The 21,528-nt window shown below is 43.9% G+C and overlaps 1 protein-coding gene and 1 long non-coding RNA gene across 5 annotated transcripts; both read right to left on the minus strand.

Moving 5' to 3' along the window:
• Positions 1-3,161: 3,161 nt before the first annotated feature.
• LOC136438525 (uncharacterized) lies at positions 3,162-4,804 on the minus strand. Its single transcript, XR_010756443.1, has 4 exons — positions 4,270-4,804; positions 3,826-3,974; positions 3,551-3,688; positions 3,162-3,224 (listed from the first exon to the last, which is right to left on the minus strand). It is a non-coding gene; the product is annotated as an uncharacterized lncRNA (long non-coding RNA).
• An 802-nt stretch (positions 4,805-5,606) lies between these two features.
• LOC136438528 (protein-L-histidine N-pros-methyltransferase-like) lies at positions 5,607-20,611 on the minus strand. Of its 4 annotated transcripts, none has more exons than XM_066433336.1 (6): positions 20,396-20,611; positions 17,181-17,371; positions 8,321-8,399; positions 7,364-7,494; positions 6,942-7,129; positions 5,607-5,891 (listed from the first exon to the last, which is right to left on the minus strand). In XM_066433336.1, the coding sequence occupies exons 1-6, from the start codon at positions 20,456-20,458 to the stop codon at positions 5,656-5,658; spliced, it is 888 nt and encodes a 295-aa protein (XP_066289433.1). In that variant the 5' UTR covers positions 20,459-20,611; the 3' UTR covers positions 5,607-5,655. The 4 variants fall into 4 exon arrangements, with proteins under 4 accessions (XP_066289433.1, XP_066289432.1, XP_066289431.1 ...); XM_066433335.1 differs by lacking the exon at positions 20,396-20,611 and adding an exon at positions 18,587-18,820; XM_066433334.1 differs by lacking the exons at positions 17,181-17,371; positions 20,396-20,611 and adding exons at positions 8,763-8,953; positions 18,587-18,819.
• Between the last annotated feature and the right edge of the window lie 917 nt (positions 20,612-21,528).

The following is a 21,528-nucleotide window of genomic DNA, read 5'->3' on the forward strand; positions in this document are numbered from 1 at the left end:
ATTGAACTGCAACAAGTCATTTCAAACCATCAGTAACTACATTGCATATGAAAGAAGATATTTGAAATATGTACTGTAATTTGAATGTTTGAACTTCTCATGTCCATGCATTGTGAAATAACAAAAACGTCCCTGCAGCTGCAGTAGAAGCTGACAGGGGGCCAAAGTATACACCAGTTATCCTACCGTCAGCGATTAAAACCAAAAGGTGGTCCAGAACATTTTTTAAGACCAGCAGTTCCGCTGCAGTACTGTGGAAAGATGCCAGGAGACCAATATCTAAATGTGACTTTTGTTATGATTTAGCAGGACAACAAACATAGGTTAGTCCAGTCAGCCTTGAATTATCCTTGCACACAAATTCCAACTAACCTTGACAAGGGCAATAAAATTACACGCAGTTTCAAACTGTTTATTTGATAGTAATTGTTCACACAAAAAGTGCACATTGCGTTCTGGTTGTATCTCAAAAACTATCAGTAAAACTTAAATTGATTATAACTACCCCAGAGGCTATTACAGAAGAAAAAGCCTTTTGCCCCCAAAGCCTGTATTCATGTATTTTGCTTCTACTCTGGGACAATGTGGCCACTCTTGAACAAGAATAGCCGCAAATACAAGAAAAATTAAAGGCTAAGTGAGAACAAAAGACCTTCAGTCACTTCTAAGGAAAGAATACAAAACAAGGAACATCAATTTATTGCCATTTAGAACAAAGACTAGCGAATACAAATCAGGTGAAAGCAACTCGTCCAAACTTGGTTTTACCGAAGCAGTCTATAACTGTTATATCAATATTTTCTATGCACTGTTGTCATGTCCTACTCCTATATCCATGTACATAGGTCAATTTCTCCATAAATCATTCGATAAGCGAGACAGAATTACCCATACATGACTATATATTTTAACAAATACACTGGTTTCGAAAATATTTTGTACTTGATTTCATGCCATACATTGTACCATGTACGATTGTTGAGCAATAAAGTTCACTATATTCACTCCACTTGTGCTTATACAGTTCAATGCAACTTTCTTGGAGGTAAGACATATTGGTAAAATATGCTTAGTCCTAGCCCTTTAGATGTATTCACCTTGAAGTAGAATAGATACAAATGTACAAGCTGGATATAACATTCTTTAGTCTCACTACTAAGCACGTCTACTTACATTAGACTTATTTATATGAGTACAAAATAATTTCAGGAAAAATACCTTTGCTCTCAAAGCTCATGTTTTTGTATATTTTGCAACTATTCTAGGACAATGTGGCCACAATTGTACTAGAATAGAAGCAGAATACACAAAATAAAGAAGCTAAGTGAGAGCAAAAGTCGTTTACTGAGTGCCTAAGACAGCCGCGGCTAAGTAAATGACAAAGACTGGTAACAAATTGATTTAATGTCAATCACTTTTGTACTGAATAGCATGATATAATCTATATATCTAGAAGATAGGCTGCTGACAAAAGGTTGCTAAAATGCAAGACTCACAACTGACACAAGCAGAAATCGCAACAGTTTCTTTTCAGTTGGAACCATAGAGTCGGAATGTGTATGTATACGATACATTTACAATGGAGTAAAAGCTTTACATTTCAAACCTGACAGTAAGCTTACCTACATGTATCTTACATGGTATTTATGTACATGATGGCTGTAAACTTTAACACTTTGTAGATTACGGTCTTGTTATTGACATCTTCTTGACAAAGGCCTAGAACACAGCATTCGTAGATTTTACATTTGTTGATCCTAAGGAATGTTGCTGGCGGTGGCATGACAGGAAGTTTATGATTTGTGATGTTGCATTTGTTGCTTGAACTGAATTCACAATCCCCCCTGTCTACCTGAGGCATTGTTGATGGGGAGAATCGCAAGCCCTTGGTTCTTGGCAAGGTGCCGAGTACGTTTCATTGACATCCAGAGCGATGGTACTTGTGGAGAGGTTAGGACATTTTGAGGGCAGTAGCTACTTCTGCACACAGCACTTCATCCAGTTTCTGTGGCATGCTGGTACAATGTGTGGCTGATTCCGTTCCTGTGACCACAACAATGGCCGGGATTGCAATCGGAGCATCCGCAAAGTTCAGTCAACCAGAATGCAGGGAATTCCCCGGTCCTGTTAGCTCATGACTGCTTGGGTTCTGCATCCACCTGTCTTCCCTCCCGGCCCCGTGCCATCGTCTCGGTTCGGGACCCAAGGTTACGACACAAGGCAGCTTATGTACTGGTCAGGGTTCCCGACCCTCTGACCACTACATAAAACAGAAAAGACGACAGGTGGTAGCAAAAAACCTAAGTAGTCACAAGCTAACAGAACCAGGGAATAACCAGTTTTCTAGAAGACTGAGCAATTGCAGTAACTCCAAACACAATCCCGGCCATCAACATAGTCACAGAAACTGAATCAGCCACACATCGTACCTCTACACCACGGAAACAAGCTAAAGCACTGTGCGCAAAATGAACCACCACACTCAAGATGTCCAAACTCCGCAACAAGTACCATCGCTCAGAATGTCAACAAAACATACTCAACACCTCGCCAACAACCAAGAGATCGTGATTATCCCTACCAACAATGCCTCGGGTAGACAGAAGAAGTCGTAAGCCCAGTTCAAGCTACAAATGTAACATCACAAATCACTAACTTTCTATCATGCCAATGACAAATCAACCGCTTTCACATTAGACATGCAAATACTTCACATCTTCAACTTCCACCGGGTCCTCTGGCAGGGCGTGCACACGGCCGGGTACAGATCTTTTGGACTGAAGAGATGGCGTACTTGGTCTCCCTCCAATACCTTCAGATTTCGCAGCAGGGCCAGGGTGTATGCACGCTTCAGCTGCCTCACGCTTATAATGTTCATGATCATCCAGACCTAAGGTGGAAAAAAGAAAAATACAATGTATTAGGACATTTTATTTATCTAATTACCAAGAATTTTCCGTGGTACATAAGTAGAAATTAAAACGCTGTAAAACAAAAGGCGCTTGAATGTCCTAAATGAAACTGGTTCCATTCTCAACCTTGCTCACGGTCAGTCTCACCATAAGAACACCACAGGTCTCCTCGAAGTCGTAGATAAGCTCATAGATTTGCTTGACATCCTTGGCTTGGTGATGCACTGGATGTTGCGAAGCTCCTTGATCCTCCTCTAGTGATGGTGGCGCTTGGTACCTCCCTTACGCAACCCTTACCACATCCAGGCTTTTCTGTGATATGGAAGAAACAGGCATGCATCAGCTTCCTCACAACCACTTCCTCACAACGAAAAAAAGACCACACGGCAAGTGGGAATCTGCCCTACGGACTGGCCCCGAAATTAAGTTGACAAGAGAATAAGATACAATGTATTAATTAATAAGACATTTGATTGGGTATCAGAAAGTTTTCCAGTATACATTTTGTTTACCTATAAACCACAGGGAATTTTCCGTGGTTCACACAAGTAAGTAAGTAAAGCGCTGCGAAACCAAAGACGCCTGAATGACCTGAAGGTATTGAATTGGTTGAATCTCGACCTAACCGTCGGTCTCACCATGGCCCGGAACACGACAGGTGTCCTCGTAGATAAGCCCGGAAATTCCTACACGTGGCATCTCCTTGGCTTGATGATGTACTAGATGTTGTTACAAAGCACCTTCAGTGACGGTGGCTCTTGCACGTCCAGACATTGCTGTGACATCGGTAAAAGGAACAGACATGAATCAGCTGCCTCAACACCGCTACAAAAAACGCTAAACGTTCGGGTCCAGAGATTAAGTCATTGACAGAGCTAAGTAGAGCCTTATTTCACACAGTACAGTACAATACCTTGTCAAATGTCTCGGAGACTGCATGTCCATCAGGTCATTGTAAAGACTGCATGTCCATCTGGTCGTTGTAGAGATGATTAACTTACGGACCCCTGAACTGCTCATCCAGTTTATGGAATGTCTTCTCTTCACGTGTCTGTTCTAGTCCTAAGTTGTAAAGAGAATAACATACAATTACTATTACGACATCTGATTCGAGCGTCGGAAGTTTTCTAGTACATCAACGGTATATTCTATACATATTTCCTTGTAAAATACAGGGAATTTTCCGTGGTTCACAAGCTAGAAAGTAATTTCTTCATTGTCAGAAGTTTAATTTTCGAGTTTATAATTCGTTCACCTATGAAATACTGGGAATTTTCCGTGGTTCACAAGAAGAAAGTAAAGCGATGCAAAACCAAAGACGTTTGAATGTCATGAAGGCAAGTGATGCAATTCTCACCTTTACTCAGGACACCGCGGAAGCGCCCGAAGATTTCTTGACGTCTCCTCGGCTTGACGGTGCCCTGGGTCCGTCTCGTGGCGAGGCACTTTACGCTGACGACTGGTACGTCGCTTCCCCAGGCCCTTGCCTTCCTTTCCGCGCCCAGACATCTCAAGTTACGGTGCGATGTCGGCAGAAGAGCCCTGAACTGTCTTCCGTGGCAGACCGGAATCGTCTGAGGAAGCAAGTGCTCTGGCCACGCCCGATTAACGTCTGCCCGCCACAGGTGCAGATTTTACTGATCTGCGATTGGCCAATCGAAGAACATCCTGGCTTGTGATTGGTGAGAAAATGTACTTTGCGGCGATTGGTCCATTGGAAGAATCCAGATGTCTAGTAAAGAATGCACCTGGAAGTCTTTCTGTCATTGGCCATCCCTGCTGACGAGATTAGTTTCACTCCGGAGTCTTTCCCGCCATTGGTCACCACTGCTGATGGCATTTATATCTCTGACCAACGACATGGCCCCATGACTCAGCTTCTTAGCCTTGCTATATTCTTGACCAAACCAAGACTTTGTCAACTTAAGAAGTCTAATACAACATCTTGGTAATAAACAAAACAACAGTATCTCACGCTTTCTGGTGAATGGTCTTCACACGTCTAGCTCCTGCAGTTCTGTTGAGAACTGACAGGTGTCGCTACAAAAAGACACTTTAGGCAAGGTCATATTATTCTATTATAATGTCCTTGGTTTAGGTTAGTTATATCCTCACGGAATGGAAATTTATTGTTTTTGCTACGTTTCTTATTCTCAAAATGAATAAGGTCGATGGCCTAGAACAGACGGCTGTCACCATGGTTACTGGGGTAATGTTGGATTACAAGAAGAAGATCTTTAGTGACACAACAAAACCACAGCGACTTTCGTAAGGTTTACTACATACATACATACATACAAACGAATAAGTGATGTAGCAAGTGGCAGGACAGGGGCTGGAAAGTCAGGTCCCAAATCCAGGAATGTTTTATTCTATACTTTTAATGACTTTTCACCATTGCAAAATCTGGCAAAATCCTGCCTTGTACACGTGCCCTCTTCTTAGGCCACGCCGATTTGTATCTACAGTGAAGTCTTCCCAAGAAGACCACTCAGAGGACCAATACAATTTCGTCTACTAGTATGTGGACAGGTGATCTCTACAGACAGGGTTCTTCATGTCTGTACCGATGGGAAAAAGTATCTAAGGGACCAAGGAGGTTGAAAAATAATAGATTTTCAAACCTCCTTGAAGGGCCACCGAAAAGTAGTCACATTGACCAGGTGGTCACTTGGGCAGGCTTGAGAATTGAGTATACTCTCTGAAACTTTGTGTACCAATTTTGACTGTACATAATTTCCCCTCAGACTCTGTTTTCCTGCTGATCTCCCGGCTCAGTGGCCCTGAGCACGAACACGGCGTCGTGCAGTATGTAGTACGGGTGGTAGAGGTCGCCCTCGGACAGGTATGGCAGGCAGGAGAAGGTCTCTACCTCGAACCCGCTGGGCGTGAGAACCTGCTCCACGAAACTGTTGGCCTGCGTCTCCCACCCCTTCCCCTCCACAGGCAGAACCTCCGACGGCTCGACCAGTTTAGACCCTGTAAAAAGATTCAAAATACAGCTGAAGGTCGACGAAGGTTAGACATCCAGGTGGTAAGATACGTCAAATAACAGATCCCTCAAGCAACTGGATAAGATTTGGAAATTTGGAAAGTTGATGGCAGTAGCCGAAGCAACTTACCTGAAATGACGATGGCAATACATGAACAGTACAGTATAAGGAAAAACTGACTATGCATTCATTTCAGTCTAGCAAAAATGTCAATCTTTTCAAAAAATGTCAACCATTTCAAAAGTTCGTCAATGAACGGCCTTGGCCGAATGAGTGTATGTTTTGCATACTTTCAAGGTTAAATGAAGGTTGAAAAAAAAAGATCTCCAACAATTCTTGATAGTAAGTTGATGTAAATCAAGAAGCCCCTTCTGAACAATAACAGTATCACATATGTGAGCCCTTGATTCAACAACAATTAAATGACACCTCATGTTGTAATTGTCATGAAAATGTTTTTAAAAATCAATGAGTCTGGATGATGTATCTTCAAAGAAAAACTAACTTTACTCCTGCATCAAATATGAGATCTCCAAAGGATGTCATCCATAAATCCAGATACCAGCATGACAAAATAATGTTAATTTTGTAGTATGTGTCTCACTGACCACCACTCAAATGGAAATGCTCAGGGTTGCACAGTGGAAGATGGAAAGGATTATGCTAGGCATAACACTCCGTGACAGAAGAAGAAACTCCTGGATCCGACTCCAGACTGGAGTTACAGACATCGTCACGGCTGTCAATACAGCAAAACACCGCTGGACAGGCCATACAACAAGGCTACAGGACAACAGGTGGACGCTAAGAACAACAGAATGGACACCAAGAGACTGAAAGAGACCAAGAGGGCGCCCCAAAATAAGATGGAGTGACAATCTAACTAAAGAAACAACTGGGCCCTACATGGCCAAGAACCGTTAAGCGTTCGACAAAGGAAAACTTGAAGTCTGACAAGGGAGGGTTCCTCCAAAGGAGTGATGATACCCTGGAATGATGATGATGATAATGTCTCATTAGCGCCGCCTAACGTTACCTGACTCCACGCAGGGGCTGAACGGCAGCACCACGGCGAGGATCAGGTGTCCGTCGGGCGACAGCGAGCGCCGGATGTCCTCAAGGACCGTACGCGGTTTGTCGCACCTGTCCAGCAGGTTCAGACAGCTGATCAGGTCGTAGGTCAGTCCGGACTGCGGCGTCGGCCACTCCTCTATATCGAGTAACCTGAGACAGAGGGAAAAGAGGAGTCATTGACTGACAAAAGATAGCGGATGCTGTCTGAAACATCTGACCATTTCAAAATATTATCCAGTTGCTTGAGTAACTGTTGACTTGATTATCCTATTACCTGAATGTCTAACCTTCATTGACGTAAAAAAGGTGCTGTGAGGAAAAGAAGGAAGACAATTACTATGCATTGGGTATAAAAATTGCTACTCGTACCACCCAGTGCCTTACCTGTACCCTCTCTCCTGTAACCTTTCCCTCATGGGGGGTGACTGCTCCGTCACAAAAACCTCCTTGAAGTGACCTGACATGACCCTGGTCACATTACCGTCCCCTGCACCCAGGTCTAGGAGTCGCTGGGCCTGGAACGCAAATGACAATGAAGATAAATTGCTAGGAAAAGTGAAACAGTGGGGTTCAAGCGCCACTAACAGACAAGTCCAACTGGTTCGGAACATGGACTGAGCGCTGGCGGGCCCGGGTTCGATCCCGGGAGCCAGAAGACTGTTTTCTGGCCTCTTTGTTTCAGTGGTTCCCACACTGGGAATCGAACCCAGGCCTTGGCGCCAAATCCTAATGAAACACAAGGCGAGTAGAAACAGACTCCTGGCTCACGGGGATCGAACCCGGGCCCGCCAGTCCAAAGGCCGCATGCCTTGTTTGAGACAGTGATGTTTGTTCCCACCGGTAGAATTAAATGCAGTGAACTACTCCCTTTCCCCCGCACTGCTAAAATTAACAACCGAATGGATTTGCTGTAATCAACAGTCATCAAACTCGTTTTGTTCTGTGTCCACCTATTCATAGAAAACTAACAGGTTTCTACTTTATTCATTTTCGTGGCCCAGGTATGACATAAAGAGATATCTCAAAATCATGGTATTTCTTCCAATAATTTTGCTCACAACTTGTAACTTTTCGTTAGCCTGGGTGCCAGCCTTTTTAGCTTACGTAGAGGAGCGGAGCTTGGGTAGCGTACGTAAGCTAAAAAGGCTGGCACCCAGGCTAACTTTTCGTGGAGCGGCCAAGCCAGGCTTCAAGCTATCAGCTCCAGCAAAATTATTCTTGGGAAAAACAAATTTCTACACTCCATCATCCTGACTTGCTAATGCTGAAACTTGCATGCACCTGTGGCTCTTTGTTTCCTGAACTAACAAAGGAGAGAGAAATGACCGAGTCCCTGCCTACCTGCCATCCGGGTGGGATCCTCATGAGTTTGTAGAAATGTTGTTGGGAGAAGACGAACATGGAGCCTCGGCCCAGCCAGCTGAAGGGAGAAACGTGGATCTCATCACTTCACAGTAAAAACGGAGCAGTACAGGCATTTGTGTTAGACTATACAATCCTGGTCTTATATATAAGTTATAGACAATATGTAGCCTGGAAAACACTCTTGTTAGCGTTATAATATGCTTCCAACAATGAATAAAGCTAATGAGCAATACAAGCACGCATGTTAAGCTATACAAATGTGGTCTTCAGATGGGAATCCAGTCTTGCTAGCTTAACTCTAATTCCAATGGTCAGTACCCCGCCTGTTGGAAGTGGACTGAAAAAAAATTAACATGTCATAGGCTGTTCTAATCTGTGCCTATCCTTCCACCAGAACTTTCCCATTCCCCCTACTTACCCATTGATGGATGTGACAGACACGAACATGCTGAGAAGGGTGGACACCACAGAGTGGAAGATCTGGGTGAAGACCCAGTCTGACTTCTCCCGGCTTCCCTGCAGGAACTCCTCCGTCTCTGTATCGAAGTGTAACGGCAGGTACTTGGGCTGGAGGGTCTCACTGAGAAGACTCACGTCACAGGAGTACCACTGGAAAAGGAAACATTGTATACTAACTCTACCTGTATACCAAATTTCAGCCCATTTGGCCCAGGGACGAGCGAGATGAATCGCTTTGAAGATTTGACAGGAGAAGAAGAAAGAAACATGACTAGAAAGGCCGTCATTTGCTCCTAAGCAAATACAGCATATTCCACTCACTTCCCATGCAATGATAGACGATTTGTAATTATCTAAGCTACAGTTATCTTTATGTGTCGTTCATTGCGCGCGTGTTCCTGCAACATGACCTCAGGTAACCCAAATGGAACACGTATTCCTTGGCTAACGCCAATTGGAATGCGCCGAACCTTAGATAGAACATGGAACGGAGATAGGAATTTGGGTCCGTATTTGGTCTGAAAATAGGCCCAAAAGTCCTCAAAATGAGACATTTTGAAGTGGCGTATACCAAGGCTGTGATTGGATTGAATTCCTGTGGGCACATGAGCGGTAGCTTGAAGCCTGGCTTGGCCGCTCCACGAAAAGTTAGCCTGGGTGCCAGCCTTTTTAGCTTACGTACGCTACCCAAGCTCCGCTCCTCTACGTAAGCTAAAAAGGCTGGCACCCAGGCTAACGAAAGGTTGCAAGTTGTGAGCAAAATTATTGGAAGAAATACCATGATTTTGAGATATCTCTTTATGTCATACCTGGGCCACGAAAACGTTCGATACGGGTGTTCCGGACCGTGTGATAATTTTCCTTATGTCATGCCTGGGCCTGATACGGGTGTTCCGGACCGTGTGATAACTAATATCCCGTATCACTAGAGTTGTATCACACGGGCTTCCATAGAATATTTCGAATGCATTTCGAGTGCGCCGGTTGCGCCGCCGTCGAAAATTCGAATACTGGATTCGGTGGTTGGAATCAATGTTGTTACCGTTTTGTGTTCGAGGACACGACCCGTGGTCGGGCTTGGACCTCGGGTGATACGGAATACCCCTTGTTGTATTCTATATGCATCACACAGGGTTCTAGACTTGTATCACACGGGTTTCCATAGAATATTTAGAATGCATTTCGAGCGCGCCTGTTGCGCTGCCGTCGAAAATTCGAATACCGGATTCGGAGGTTGGAATTTACACTTGTTCTGTGAAACTGTAGTACTACACATGGTAGTCTGCTACTGTAGTAGCCTACAGATTCCCGTCCACTTTACACTCAACGACAGGAAGCCTAGCAGGACACCTGCTGTTCCTGATTGCCATGAAACTGTAGCGACCTATTGTGACCTTTGAAAAATCGCGGGAGTGAATTTCAGCACGGTTTTTATTTGTGAAAAGGTAGGGGTTTTATCTGATGCGAAATACCAAGACAAAGGTCCTGACAGCTCGGCTTTACTGTGAAAACTAGAGAATGACCGCAGATGATCCGAAATGGAACACGCGATCAGTTCGAATTACGTCAGATCGAACATGGTTGTTGCCTTCGAAGTGTAGTCTACTACCTCTGTACTACAGTTTCTCTTTACACCCGATTGGAAGTCTCGCAGAACCTCCGACGAAGTGTAGTACAACAGCCTCCGAGGGTGTAGTAGACTTCTGTAGTAGACTACAGTAGTTTTCTTTTTACACCCGGAAAAATCTGTAGTCTACTACAGTAGTAGACTATGATGTGTAGTACTACAGTTAAAAGGACAAGTGTAAATTGCACCTTAGTGTTTGATTCATTCTCGGAAATCTTTCAGTGGGCCCAGTACACAGTACAGTGTGCTTCGGTATGATTCTCGGGAATTTTGACGAGGTGCACTGTGTGAGCATGATCGAGTGAAAAGACAGTCACGGTGTGTGTTTTAGAGCGTGGCACGGTGTATGATTCAAACTCCAAGGGCTGGTGATCACCAGAACCGACTGGAGGATCTACGCCGAGAGTAGACAAACCTGGCGTGACTTATCTACGCATGTCTGTAGCCTAATCGCGAGTGATTGATTGATTGTATGATTCAGCGACCAATTCATATTTCACAAAGTAACACCGATTTCAACAAAAACTCTTAGCGCCTATGGTCTAATGAGTCTAGTACATACCAAGTAATGAAGGTGCTCCCTTGTATGTAAAGGCAGGTATGGGAGTGACAGGCCACAGCAGGACATCGGTGCCAGCTTCTTCCAAAGCGGCTAGGAACTGATCTCCAAGCAGATCTCCACGGTGCCAAAATCGTACAACTACAAGCTAGCCAGAGAAGCTCCAGTCAGCCAGAGAAGTTGTCAGGCCTGGGTTGCAATAAAAACTCCTTCTGCCAGTTGGATACGGTCTTTGCAACCGTTGGGTCTGCTTGGTTGGAGACTAGCTAGGAACTCCCGCACGTACTCCTGTGTATGGTATTGTGAGAATATGGACTGACGCAAGTATTACCGTGACGCAAGTATCGTAGAACAAACTACATAGAACGTTGACGTCTAATCATAACGTTCGCGGCCGTTTACGAGATCGTACGAGAACGCGTTCGTACGTTCGGCGTCAGAACGTCAACGTCGAGCGTTCACGTTCTCAGAACACCCTTGAATAAAGTCAGTTGATTTTGAGGATTGAAAGTGTCCAGACGTATTTTATCTATCTCCGTGTTGTGTCCTGTCAGCCGTCGTTCGTTATCTCCGTTACGCCGTGAACTCGTCAGCAACATCCGGAACAGTAGGAAGAACAATACATATAGGTTCATTCATGTGTGTACACTTGACTGTTTGTATGTTTAGAAAAAGTGGCTGTACTTTTGTTGTGCCAATAAACATTTCTTTGTATTGATGTGTTTGGGTAAGGAGAATGAATAATAGCCTTGTCGGCTCGTCCTAGAAGTCCAGTTATGTTTTACGAGTTAATAATCAAAAACATCGCAGTGAAACTATTGCATTCATCTTATTATGCCTTTATTGGAGAAGGAATGTTTGGATTTCACACCACATACACATGTTCCAGTCGAACACACTACCCCTATTTATTGCTTCCAAGAAGATTTCTTTCTTCCAATCTTTAGCACATAACAGGTTATTTTTGTCACTGCAAGAATTTTCCTGCCCGTATAAGATGACAACAAACATATACATAAGCATGAGCGCGGTGAATACAGCAACATTACAAGGATATGATCTTCTTTCACTTCCACACATTTAAGCAATTGTAGCAACACAGCTTGAACAACATACATGGACATAACAGCAACATATAACGTTATGTAGGCAAAACACACTTGATAAATCACATTGCTTTTAGACAAGAATTAGACCATTAAGTCCACAAAACAACATTTCCACATTGTTCTATATTCAATGCATACATGTTTCACAATGCCAAGAGTCTCCTTGTAATTGCAGTGTTTTTTTGTATGTTTTTTTCAACTGTCAGAACACTAATTTTTTCTGGATATTTGAAACAAGACATGTATCAGTATATCCTTTGTGACCCCTACACAGTACAAAATACAAAAGTTACTCAAACGACTTGATAAGTTTTGTGAACAGTAATCTTTTGTCAGGGAATTTGTGACCCTACTTTTTGAAAAATGTTTCTGACTCCCCCCCTCCCTAGAAAATATGCTCTGAATTCCCTGTTGTACACCTTTGTTGATAAAAGTGCGGTCAGACCACCCTGTCCCTCCCCATGCAGCAAATAGCAATAAAAACCTTCAGAACAATTAGCCATGACATGAAACAACATTGATGCCCCCTGCCTGCCTAGTCCAGAACTGCAGTATTCCATGAACGCATGAAAATATTACACTCTTCAGAAACATGGCATGTTATTTCACTGATAGCAACTCGGTGTCACATCTAATATCTACCCGGTGCGGCCACAAAACTTGTCTTCATCTTTATTTGGCAACGAGGACCTTTTACCTATCTAAAAGGAAAAAAAAATTCAGACATCAAATTATGTGCAAGTTTGTCTAACCTTCATGTCACTGGGAACAACAGACAATAAACCGGATAGTGAGTAAGTGTCTGGTATTCTACAATCTTAGCTCACTTGACTTTTGTAGCTATAAAAGTACATGAGAAAATCACAGTCATGTACTGTATCTAGATTATGGCAAGTCCTTTCAAATGACTTGTTCGACATAGAATGTTGTTTCCAGATCAGTTTCTGTGATTGTAAGATTTCTATTAAGTCAGTATCCAACAAAAAAGCTCCTTTATCACTACACCACCCTAGGAGGTACAGTTTGGTTAGCCAGAAGTTGTAAAAGGTTTAGAAATTTTTTTTCATCTTCTGTGTTGGCAGGGCAACAAAGATTGCATTTTTGGAAAGTCTGGACCCAAATCCAGGAATGTTTTAAAGACTTTTCACCTTTGCAAAATCTGGCAAAATCCTGCCTTGTATATGTGCCCTTTTCTTAGGCCACACCAATTTGTATCTACAGCAAAGCCTGCCCAAGAAGACCACTCAGGAGACACAATAAAATCTGGTCTATGTGGACAGGTTGTCACTGTAGACAGGATTCTTAATGCTTGTGTCAATGGGAAAAATTATCTTAGGGATCATTAAAAAGTGGTCACATTGACCAGACGGTCCTTATGTAGAGGTGGTCACTTGTACAGGTTAGACTGTATATTAGCCTGAACTCAATCAAGCTCCTGTAACGGTTTGCCGCCCTGTAACCGCATAGCCGCCCAAGAGCTTTCCGCCAGGAGGGGACAGAAATCCCCGGACAGCTGGAGTTTGCATTGTACAGACTAACTGCATATTATTCCCTGAAACTTTGTGTACCAATCACAGACCCTCCCCTCAGACTCTGTTCTCATGTTGATTTTCCAGTTCAGTAGCCCTGAGCACAAACACGGCATCGTGCAGCACGTAGTAAAGGTGGTACAAGTCAAAACCGTCCAAGAAGACTATTCAGGACCGATAAAATCTGGTCTATGTCGACAGGTGGTCTCTACAGACAGGATTCTTAATGCTTGTACCAATGGGAAAAATTATCTATGGGACCAAGGAGGTTAGAAAATAAAAATTTTTGAACCTCCTTGAAGGGGCTACCGAAAAGTAGTCAAGCAGGCTTGACTGTACTCCCTGAAACCTTGTGTGAAAATTTTGCGTACCAATTTTGAATTGCCCCTCAGACCCTGTTCTCCTGTTGATCTCCCAGCTCAGTGGCCCTGAGCACGAACACGGCGTCGTGCAGGATGTAGTACGGGTGGTAGAGGTCGCCCTCGCACAGGTACGGCAGGCGCGAGAACGTTTCCACCTCGAACCCGCTGGGCGTGAGAACCTGCTCCACGAAACTGTTGGCCTGCCTCTCCCACCCCTTCCCCTCCACAGGCAGAATCTCCGACGGGTCGACCAGTTTAGACCCTGTAAAAGAAATTGTGATATCCATTAACATATATCTCCAACTTAGTGCTATGGTCTCCAACGCATGGGAGAAGGAGGCCAGGAAGACCACCAGATGCTTAGATGTGCTGAAAAGAGACACCGGTATACAAGCTGACGGCATGGGGAAGGCTATGCAGGACAGGAACTTCTGGGCGGCGTATATATTTGGGGGAGGGGGGTGACGCGAGTTCTAACACGGGCCAAGGTTCTCTAATGCCGGAAAGGGAGTTTCGCTGCCAAGGGAGTTACGTCACCCCCCTCCCCCAAATATATACGTCGCCGTTCTAGGAAGCCTGCGAAGGAGGCTAGGTTCAGGTGACAGAGGAAGAATGGCAACCGACATAAGTAAGTAAGTAAGTATAAGATTAATGGGTGCCACCCTATGCACTATGCGGTACAAGAAGGACTTAAAATAACTAACCAACCAAGAAGCTAAACTGGTGAGGCCTTACCTGACTCCACGCAGGGGCTGAACGGCAGCACCACGGCGAGGATCAGGTGTCCGTCGGGCGACAGCGAGCGCCGGATGTCCTCCAGGACCGTACGCGGTTTGTCGCACCTGTCCAGCAGGTTCAGACAGCTGATCAGGTCGTAGGTCAGCCCGGACTGCGGCGTCGGCCACTCCTCTATGTCGAGTAACCTGAGACAGAGGGAGAGTGGAGTCAGCTGAGATCGAGTACTGTTGGAGCATCCTCATTAAATAGCTTTAAACACTGTCTGGGGCACTGCACACGTACATTGCAACAACAAATAGATTTACCACCGACTAGCTTCCTGCTGAGACACTTCTAAACTGTGCACTTGATATTAACTACATTGTTTTAAATTGTATCCTTTGATGAATTGCCTCTACTATTTTAATGTATTGTATTCAATCATGTAATTGTAATGTTGAGTGGTCTGCAACATCAGCTTGTCTGCCTGGCGCTCCACTATGCATTGCCTTGTTGCAATTTTTGATAAAGAAAGAAAGCTTTAAACAACGCTTACAGTCAGGTGTGCAAAGATTAGGTATGACAGCTTGTTCAGTGTAATATAAACAACTGCTGCAACACCGTGTGCCTGGTGGGCAGTTATAATGGATATACAGAAACAGATGTGGATACAGTCACAGGTTTGGCTGCTAGCTACAAAACACACAGTCAATGTTACTCAATAACCCAAATACTATAATTGCAACGGGCTAGCTCTGGCGATGCAGTTCAAACATAATAAAAAATGGAATGTAAAGCACAAAAATATACAAAGTTTTGAGGTGTAATTGATAAGTATTGTGTATGAAAATTGTCCTAATGCTACCACATATACTACCAGCTGGTGTGCTACGCCGAAGGGCGGTTATACCGGCTATACAGATACAGATACCACCCAGTGCTATCCCCAGTACTACTAGCTTACCTGTACCCTCTCTCTTGTAACCTTTCCCGCATGGGGGGTGACTGCTCCGTTACAAACACCTCCTTGAAGTGGTCTGACATGACCCTGGTCACGTTACCGTCCCCCGCACCCAGATCCAGCAGTCGCTGGGCCTGGAACGTAAATGATAATGAAAATAAATTGCTAGGAAAAGTGTAACAGTGCATGAGGTTCAAGCGCCACTAACAGACACGTCTAACTGGTCCGCACCTTTTAGCCTAGTGGTTAGCGTGCATGTACTGTGCGCTGGCGGACCCGGGTTCGATCCCCTGGAGACTGTTTTCTGGCCTCTATGTTTCGGCTGTTCCCACACCGAGAATTGAACCCAGGCCTTGGCAGTGAGAGCGCCAAATCCTTATGAAACACAAGGCGAGTAGAAACAGACCCCTGGCTCCCGGAAAATTGAACCCGGGCCCGCCAGTCCAGAAAGCTGCATGCCATAACCGCTAGACTAAAAGGTCTGGACCAGTTAGACTGGTCAATTTGTGGGGCTTGAACCCTACTGTTCCAACATGTTTCCCTAGCCGTCTGTTCGACAGCCATTGTATCTTGATCCCTTCATCTGCTCTCAGTTCCTTCTAGCACTGCCCCCTATCAGAGATGAAAGTGCTGCAGTGTTTTTGTTTAGATGTTCATCGCATCCAAACATACAGACAAAAGTATTCAATCATCACTAATCAATAGTCATCAAACTTACTTTGTGTCTACCTACCTACTCACAGAAGGTTTCTACTATATTCACTGATGATCAGCTCCAGTATAATCATTCTAGGAAAAACAAATTTCTACACTCCATCATTCTGACTTGCTAATGCTGAAACTTGCACCTGTGCTGTGGCTCTTTGTTTCCTGAACTAACAAAGGAGAGACAAATGACCGAGTCCCTGCCTACCTGCCATCCGGGAGGGATCCTCATGAGTTTGTAGAAGTGTTGTTGGGAGAAGACGAACATGGAGCCCCGGCCCAGCCAGCTGAAGGGAGAAACGTGGATCTCATCACTTCACAGTAAAAACGGAGCAGTACAGGCATTTGTGTTAGAATACCACAATCGTGGCCTAATATTCAAGGACAATACAATGTACTTATCATCCAACTTCCAAGGTAAAATAATAGTGCTTTTCACATATTGGAGTAATAAGTCACATACAGTTACAGGTGCATTTATATTTACAAAATGTATATGTCTCTGACATAATTGAATATGAAATCCAATTTCTATAGTTCCACAAACAATACTACTGTAAATGCAGAAATGTTCTTGTGGTTTTTGATGTTTGCAGCGGCCGTTAACGTTTCACCATGAACTTAAAGCCACCGCAAATATCTGTGTCCAATACTGTAGCAGTATGTGACTACAGCGCTGCCGTGAAATAAAAACCTCGCGAACTTAAATGCATTTACACTATCCCACAAAACAAAAATCAAACATGTCATAAGCTGTTCTAATCTGTGCCTATCCTCCCACCAGAACTTTCCCATTCCCCCTACTTACCCATTGATGGATGTGACAGACACGAACATGCTGAGAAGGGTGGAGACCACAGAGTGGAAGATCTGGGTGAAGACCCAGTCTGACTTCTCCCGGCTCCCCTGCAGGAACTCCTCCGTCTCTGTGTCGAAGTGTAACGGCAGGTACTTGGGCTGGAGGGTCTCACTGAGAAGACTCACATCACAGGAGTACCACTGGAAAAGGAAACATGTTTGTTTGTTTGTTATGAAGTGAGGAATTCCTCCGTCTCTGTGTCGAAGTGTAACGGCAGGTACTTGGGCTGGAGGGTCTCACTCAGAAGACTCACATCACAGGAGTACCACTGGAAAAGGAAACATGTTTGTTTGTTTGTTTGTTATAAAGTGAGGAACTCCTCCGTTTCTGTGTCGAAGTGTAAGGGCAGGTACTTGGGCTGGAGGGTCTCACTGAGAAGACTCACGTCACAGGAGTACCACCGGAAAAGGAAACATGTTTTTGTTTGTTTTTTTCTTTCATTGTTATCTTGAAATGAATTTTATTTTACATTGTTTTTTCACCGTTGAGTCATTCTGTGCCAGGCTGGAGGCCTGCCCGCCTTAGCCCGGGACCTCAACTCCCCCCCACTTTGCCCCTGAAGGGGTTATTTGGGGGTTACCCAATGTAGATGTAGATCTCATCAAGAAGAATTCTTCTCTCTCTCTCTGTCAAAATGGGGAGGAACTCGGGCTGGAGGCATGCTGAATTTTTTGTAGTTTTTTGCTTGTTTCTATCATCGAGTTGTGAAACTCTACAGTCGAGCTGACATTATAGTTATTGATACCGCTGCGAAAGGAATTTGCTCGTTTGTTCACATGTTAATTTGACTTTAAATTTGTTTGTTTGTTTGTTTTTGTTTTTGTTTTTACACTGGAATTATTCATTGGTCCAGGCTGTCTTCATCAAAATGACACCTGTTAGCCCAGCTTCACCCATCACAGGAAGGTGGTGCTCCCTGAAACTCTTACACCATGTAACGTACCTTTCAGGCAAAAGGTAAACAGACAGAGGCATGAAAAGATTCAATGTATTCAATAAATATGAAACAAGGAAAGGAGTAACATAACCTGCCGTCCCCGGGACTCGAACCTACGCCGTCCCCGCGCACTGGATCACATTCTCACACACACTAACCACTAGGCTAAGTTGGTGTGGTGCTATCACTGTTGCATGTAATACAAATACTTTTTTGCTTGTGTGTAAAGGGGAGGGGCGCACCCTAAACCTTTAAGCTCCTCTTACATCCTCCTTTCTTCCACGAGCATGCTTGGTATCAAAGCAACTAAACGCTCCAACTAAAGAGCCTTCCAAGTATTTCAGGGAGAGGAACTTTTAGTATCTCAACATTTTTACAGTGACAAAACGAAAGGGGGAGGGGGGCTAGCTCCGCTCACCTCCTCGTAACGTGTGTCTCGCAGTTCCTCCTCTATTTCTGCCTGCCTGACGGCCTGCATGTACAGGGACCGGGCCAGCGGGTTCCGTATCTGGCTACTGGTCCACATCTTAGCAGCAGAACGCGATTCTGGCCGGGAAAAAGCAGACTACGCCCATGTACGGGTCCGAAAAAATTCCGTGGCAAACAAAAAACTGTGTAAATACGGAAGTGACCGAACGGGGAATACCTGCGCGGAGCACGCTGGGAAGGGATGACGTAATGGGGGAGTCCCGGCGGGAACACTTTCACCCTTTGGAACACTTTCACTTGTTTTTGTTGATCGGGCCCAATCTCCAAGCAGATGTTGTGACAGAGGATTGGAATGTATTCGCACAGTACCGTCAGACTTGGCATGGAGCAGTCAGAAAACGTTGGACTTTTTTCCCGTTATAAAACACCTGCTTCAAAATTAGACGGGATGTTTTATTGTTTACTACATGACGTTTTCATAACAGTACAAAACATGTACACCGTTCACAGTATTGCCGGATAAAATTCAAATGCGTGGTTTTCATTTGATATCATGTTCTTCGAGTCTGGCCTTTTTTCTAGTGGAATATTCACGATATTAGTTCTACAATCGGTTTCTCTTGCACTCCGTTAATAGAAGGAGACTGGAAACTTCGATCCAGGTGCAATAGAACTTTTAAGTGCCACCATAAAAAAGGCCAGACATGTAGAGCCAAAGGAGGCTACCTTTCATATGGACCCAAAATGTTAGATCATGTTAAAAACGGTCCGGATTCGGATGCTGTAAAAATGTCACAGACCGCCAGATGTCCCCAGTGTCAGGTGTCCATACTAATAACGTTATTTCATGCGGCTACTACGTAGAGGGCTGACCTTTAAGACCTTTAAGTTATGGCTGCCCATAGGAAAGCATGTTCAGATACACTGAAACAAGGCTTCATAAAAGAACTAACCCAAACTTCAATCTTAAAAATTCTTCTACACTTGAAAGTCACAATACCCTACCTGTTCCCTCTAACCAAAAAAGTCTCCAGATTGGGCAAAACATTTCAAGGAAAAGAAAGGTTTCAAAGATTTTAAGGAGATTGTGCAACGCGACTTTGGGGTCACCCCTTCAAGCTTTCCATACAAAAGTTATGAATATTGGGTAATGATCTCGGTGAAAAGATCATTACTAGTATACTACACATGCAATTGATGCAAAACTCAGGCCGGGTTAGCGGCTTTTGAAAATGTCCCACACCACATCAGTTTCATCCAGTCAGTGAACAAGAGACGATGATGGTGAGTGCCGATCTTGACAGTATGAATGTACGATATGATGTGATTTCGGATGTAATTCTTAAGCTAGTAATCTATTGACTGTGTAGCTATTTCTTTTTTTCACAGGGTTAGCCCTTGACAATAGTGCCTGCTAGTTAAATTGTTGTGTATGTACATCTCAGCAAAACCAATACATGTATATAAAGAAAACATAAGATCTGGGTAGAACATTCTCCTTTTTTGGCGTGAAAATCGGCTTCACTTGCCTCGTCTCGCTGATCGTTTCTTGGCAAGTCGGAAGTTTGTTTACTCTTAACTTGACAACCTCGGCGTTTACTATGTGATGGTACAAAGTTCAATCGGCCCCATACTACAAATTAAAACAGAACTAAAAATCTTCCATGTTTTCAAAGACCCTTATACACTGCAAAAATAAAGAAACTGTATATCGTACTTTTAAGTTAAAACTCTTCTCTGTCCTCGTCACAGACGGATTATATTGAGTTTTTATGATATAGAATCGGTAGATATTTACCCTTTTCCCGGGCGTGATGGGTCGTGGTTCCTCCCTCTCGGCGCTCGCACGACAACAGCTCATGGTTCAACAGTCTTCAACTTGCCCCAGACTTTACAGTAGGTACAGTACAGTGGTGTAGTGGTTTGCAATCTCGCTGCTAGATCACAAAGTCGTGGGCTTGTATTCCGGCTTTTCTGGATTCCCTTTTATCCGACATTTGTGTAGGTAGTTGTTCTCCGTTTACGGCCACTGAACTGTTCCAGTGTTTGTTAGAGATCTACCGGTGCACACGTTTTTCGATAACGGGGAAGGAATCCGCCCGGCCCGGAGTGAGTGGATCAAAAGTTTCAAAACCCTTATTTGCTGGGGGTTACATGTACATGGCCTGCTCCAAAGTTTGTACCCAAACAACCCAAACAATTGAAGGCTTCCCGGCTGCCAGGAGAGCGCAGTTAGCCCCACCCAAATATCAACTTGGACACGGGCCAAAAAGTCTGTTACCTGCGTCCTTTGTTACGTTCTCCAAAGAAGCCAAGCAGACCGATACGTTTTACTATTTAATATCATTGGGGTGTATTTTTGACGGGGGCGGGGTGTATTTTCAATTGTTACAGGCCCTAAGACATTGAAACATTGGATAATACCATACAGAACCTTCTCCGATATCGTTTAGGTAAAATTTTACTTCGTCTGATATCCTCCCAGCGGTAAGGGGTGGAACTGCAGATTACACTGCGGTAGTGGGATTTCTGGAAAAGGTTATGATACCGGTACAATTCATTACATGCAATGTACATGTATCATAGAGTATAGTAAATAATTCCTGGCGCTAGCTATTTAAACACCTATACCAACAGGACTGCATTTTCTTTCACTGGATTTGGATGAATGCTTCTGCCTGATGGAATAAGTGCCTTCTTACACCCACTCCCAACTCATATCTTCTGCTTGCAATTTGACACCCTTCCATGTGGAAGACAAAGCCTTTAATACATACTGCTTCCATTAGATTAGATTTTTGAAAAAAAATTAATGGTTGGATAATTTCATCATGAATTTCAGTTGGTCATAAAATGGTAGTGGTTATACCGGCTAACAGAAGCGTTCTGAACAAATATTCTCTTTGCCTACATGTACCTCATTCTAAAACA

This window comes from Branchiostoma lanceolatum, chromosome 7 (assembly GCF_035083965.1).
Source record: "Branchiostoma lanceolatum isolate klBraLanc5 chromosome 7, klBraLanc5.hap2, whole genome shotgun sequence".
NCBI classification, from domain to species: Eukaryota; Metazoa; Chordata; class Leptocardii; order Amphioxiformes; family Branchiostomatidae; genus Branchiostoma; species Branchiostoma lanceolatum.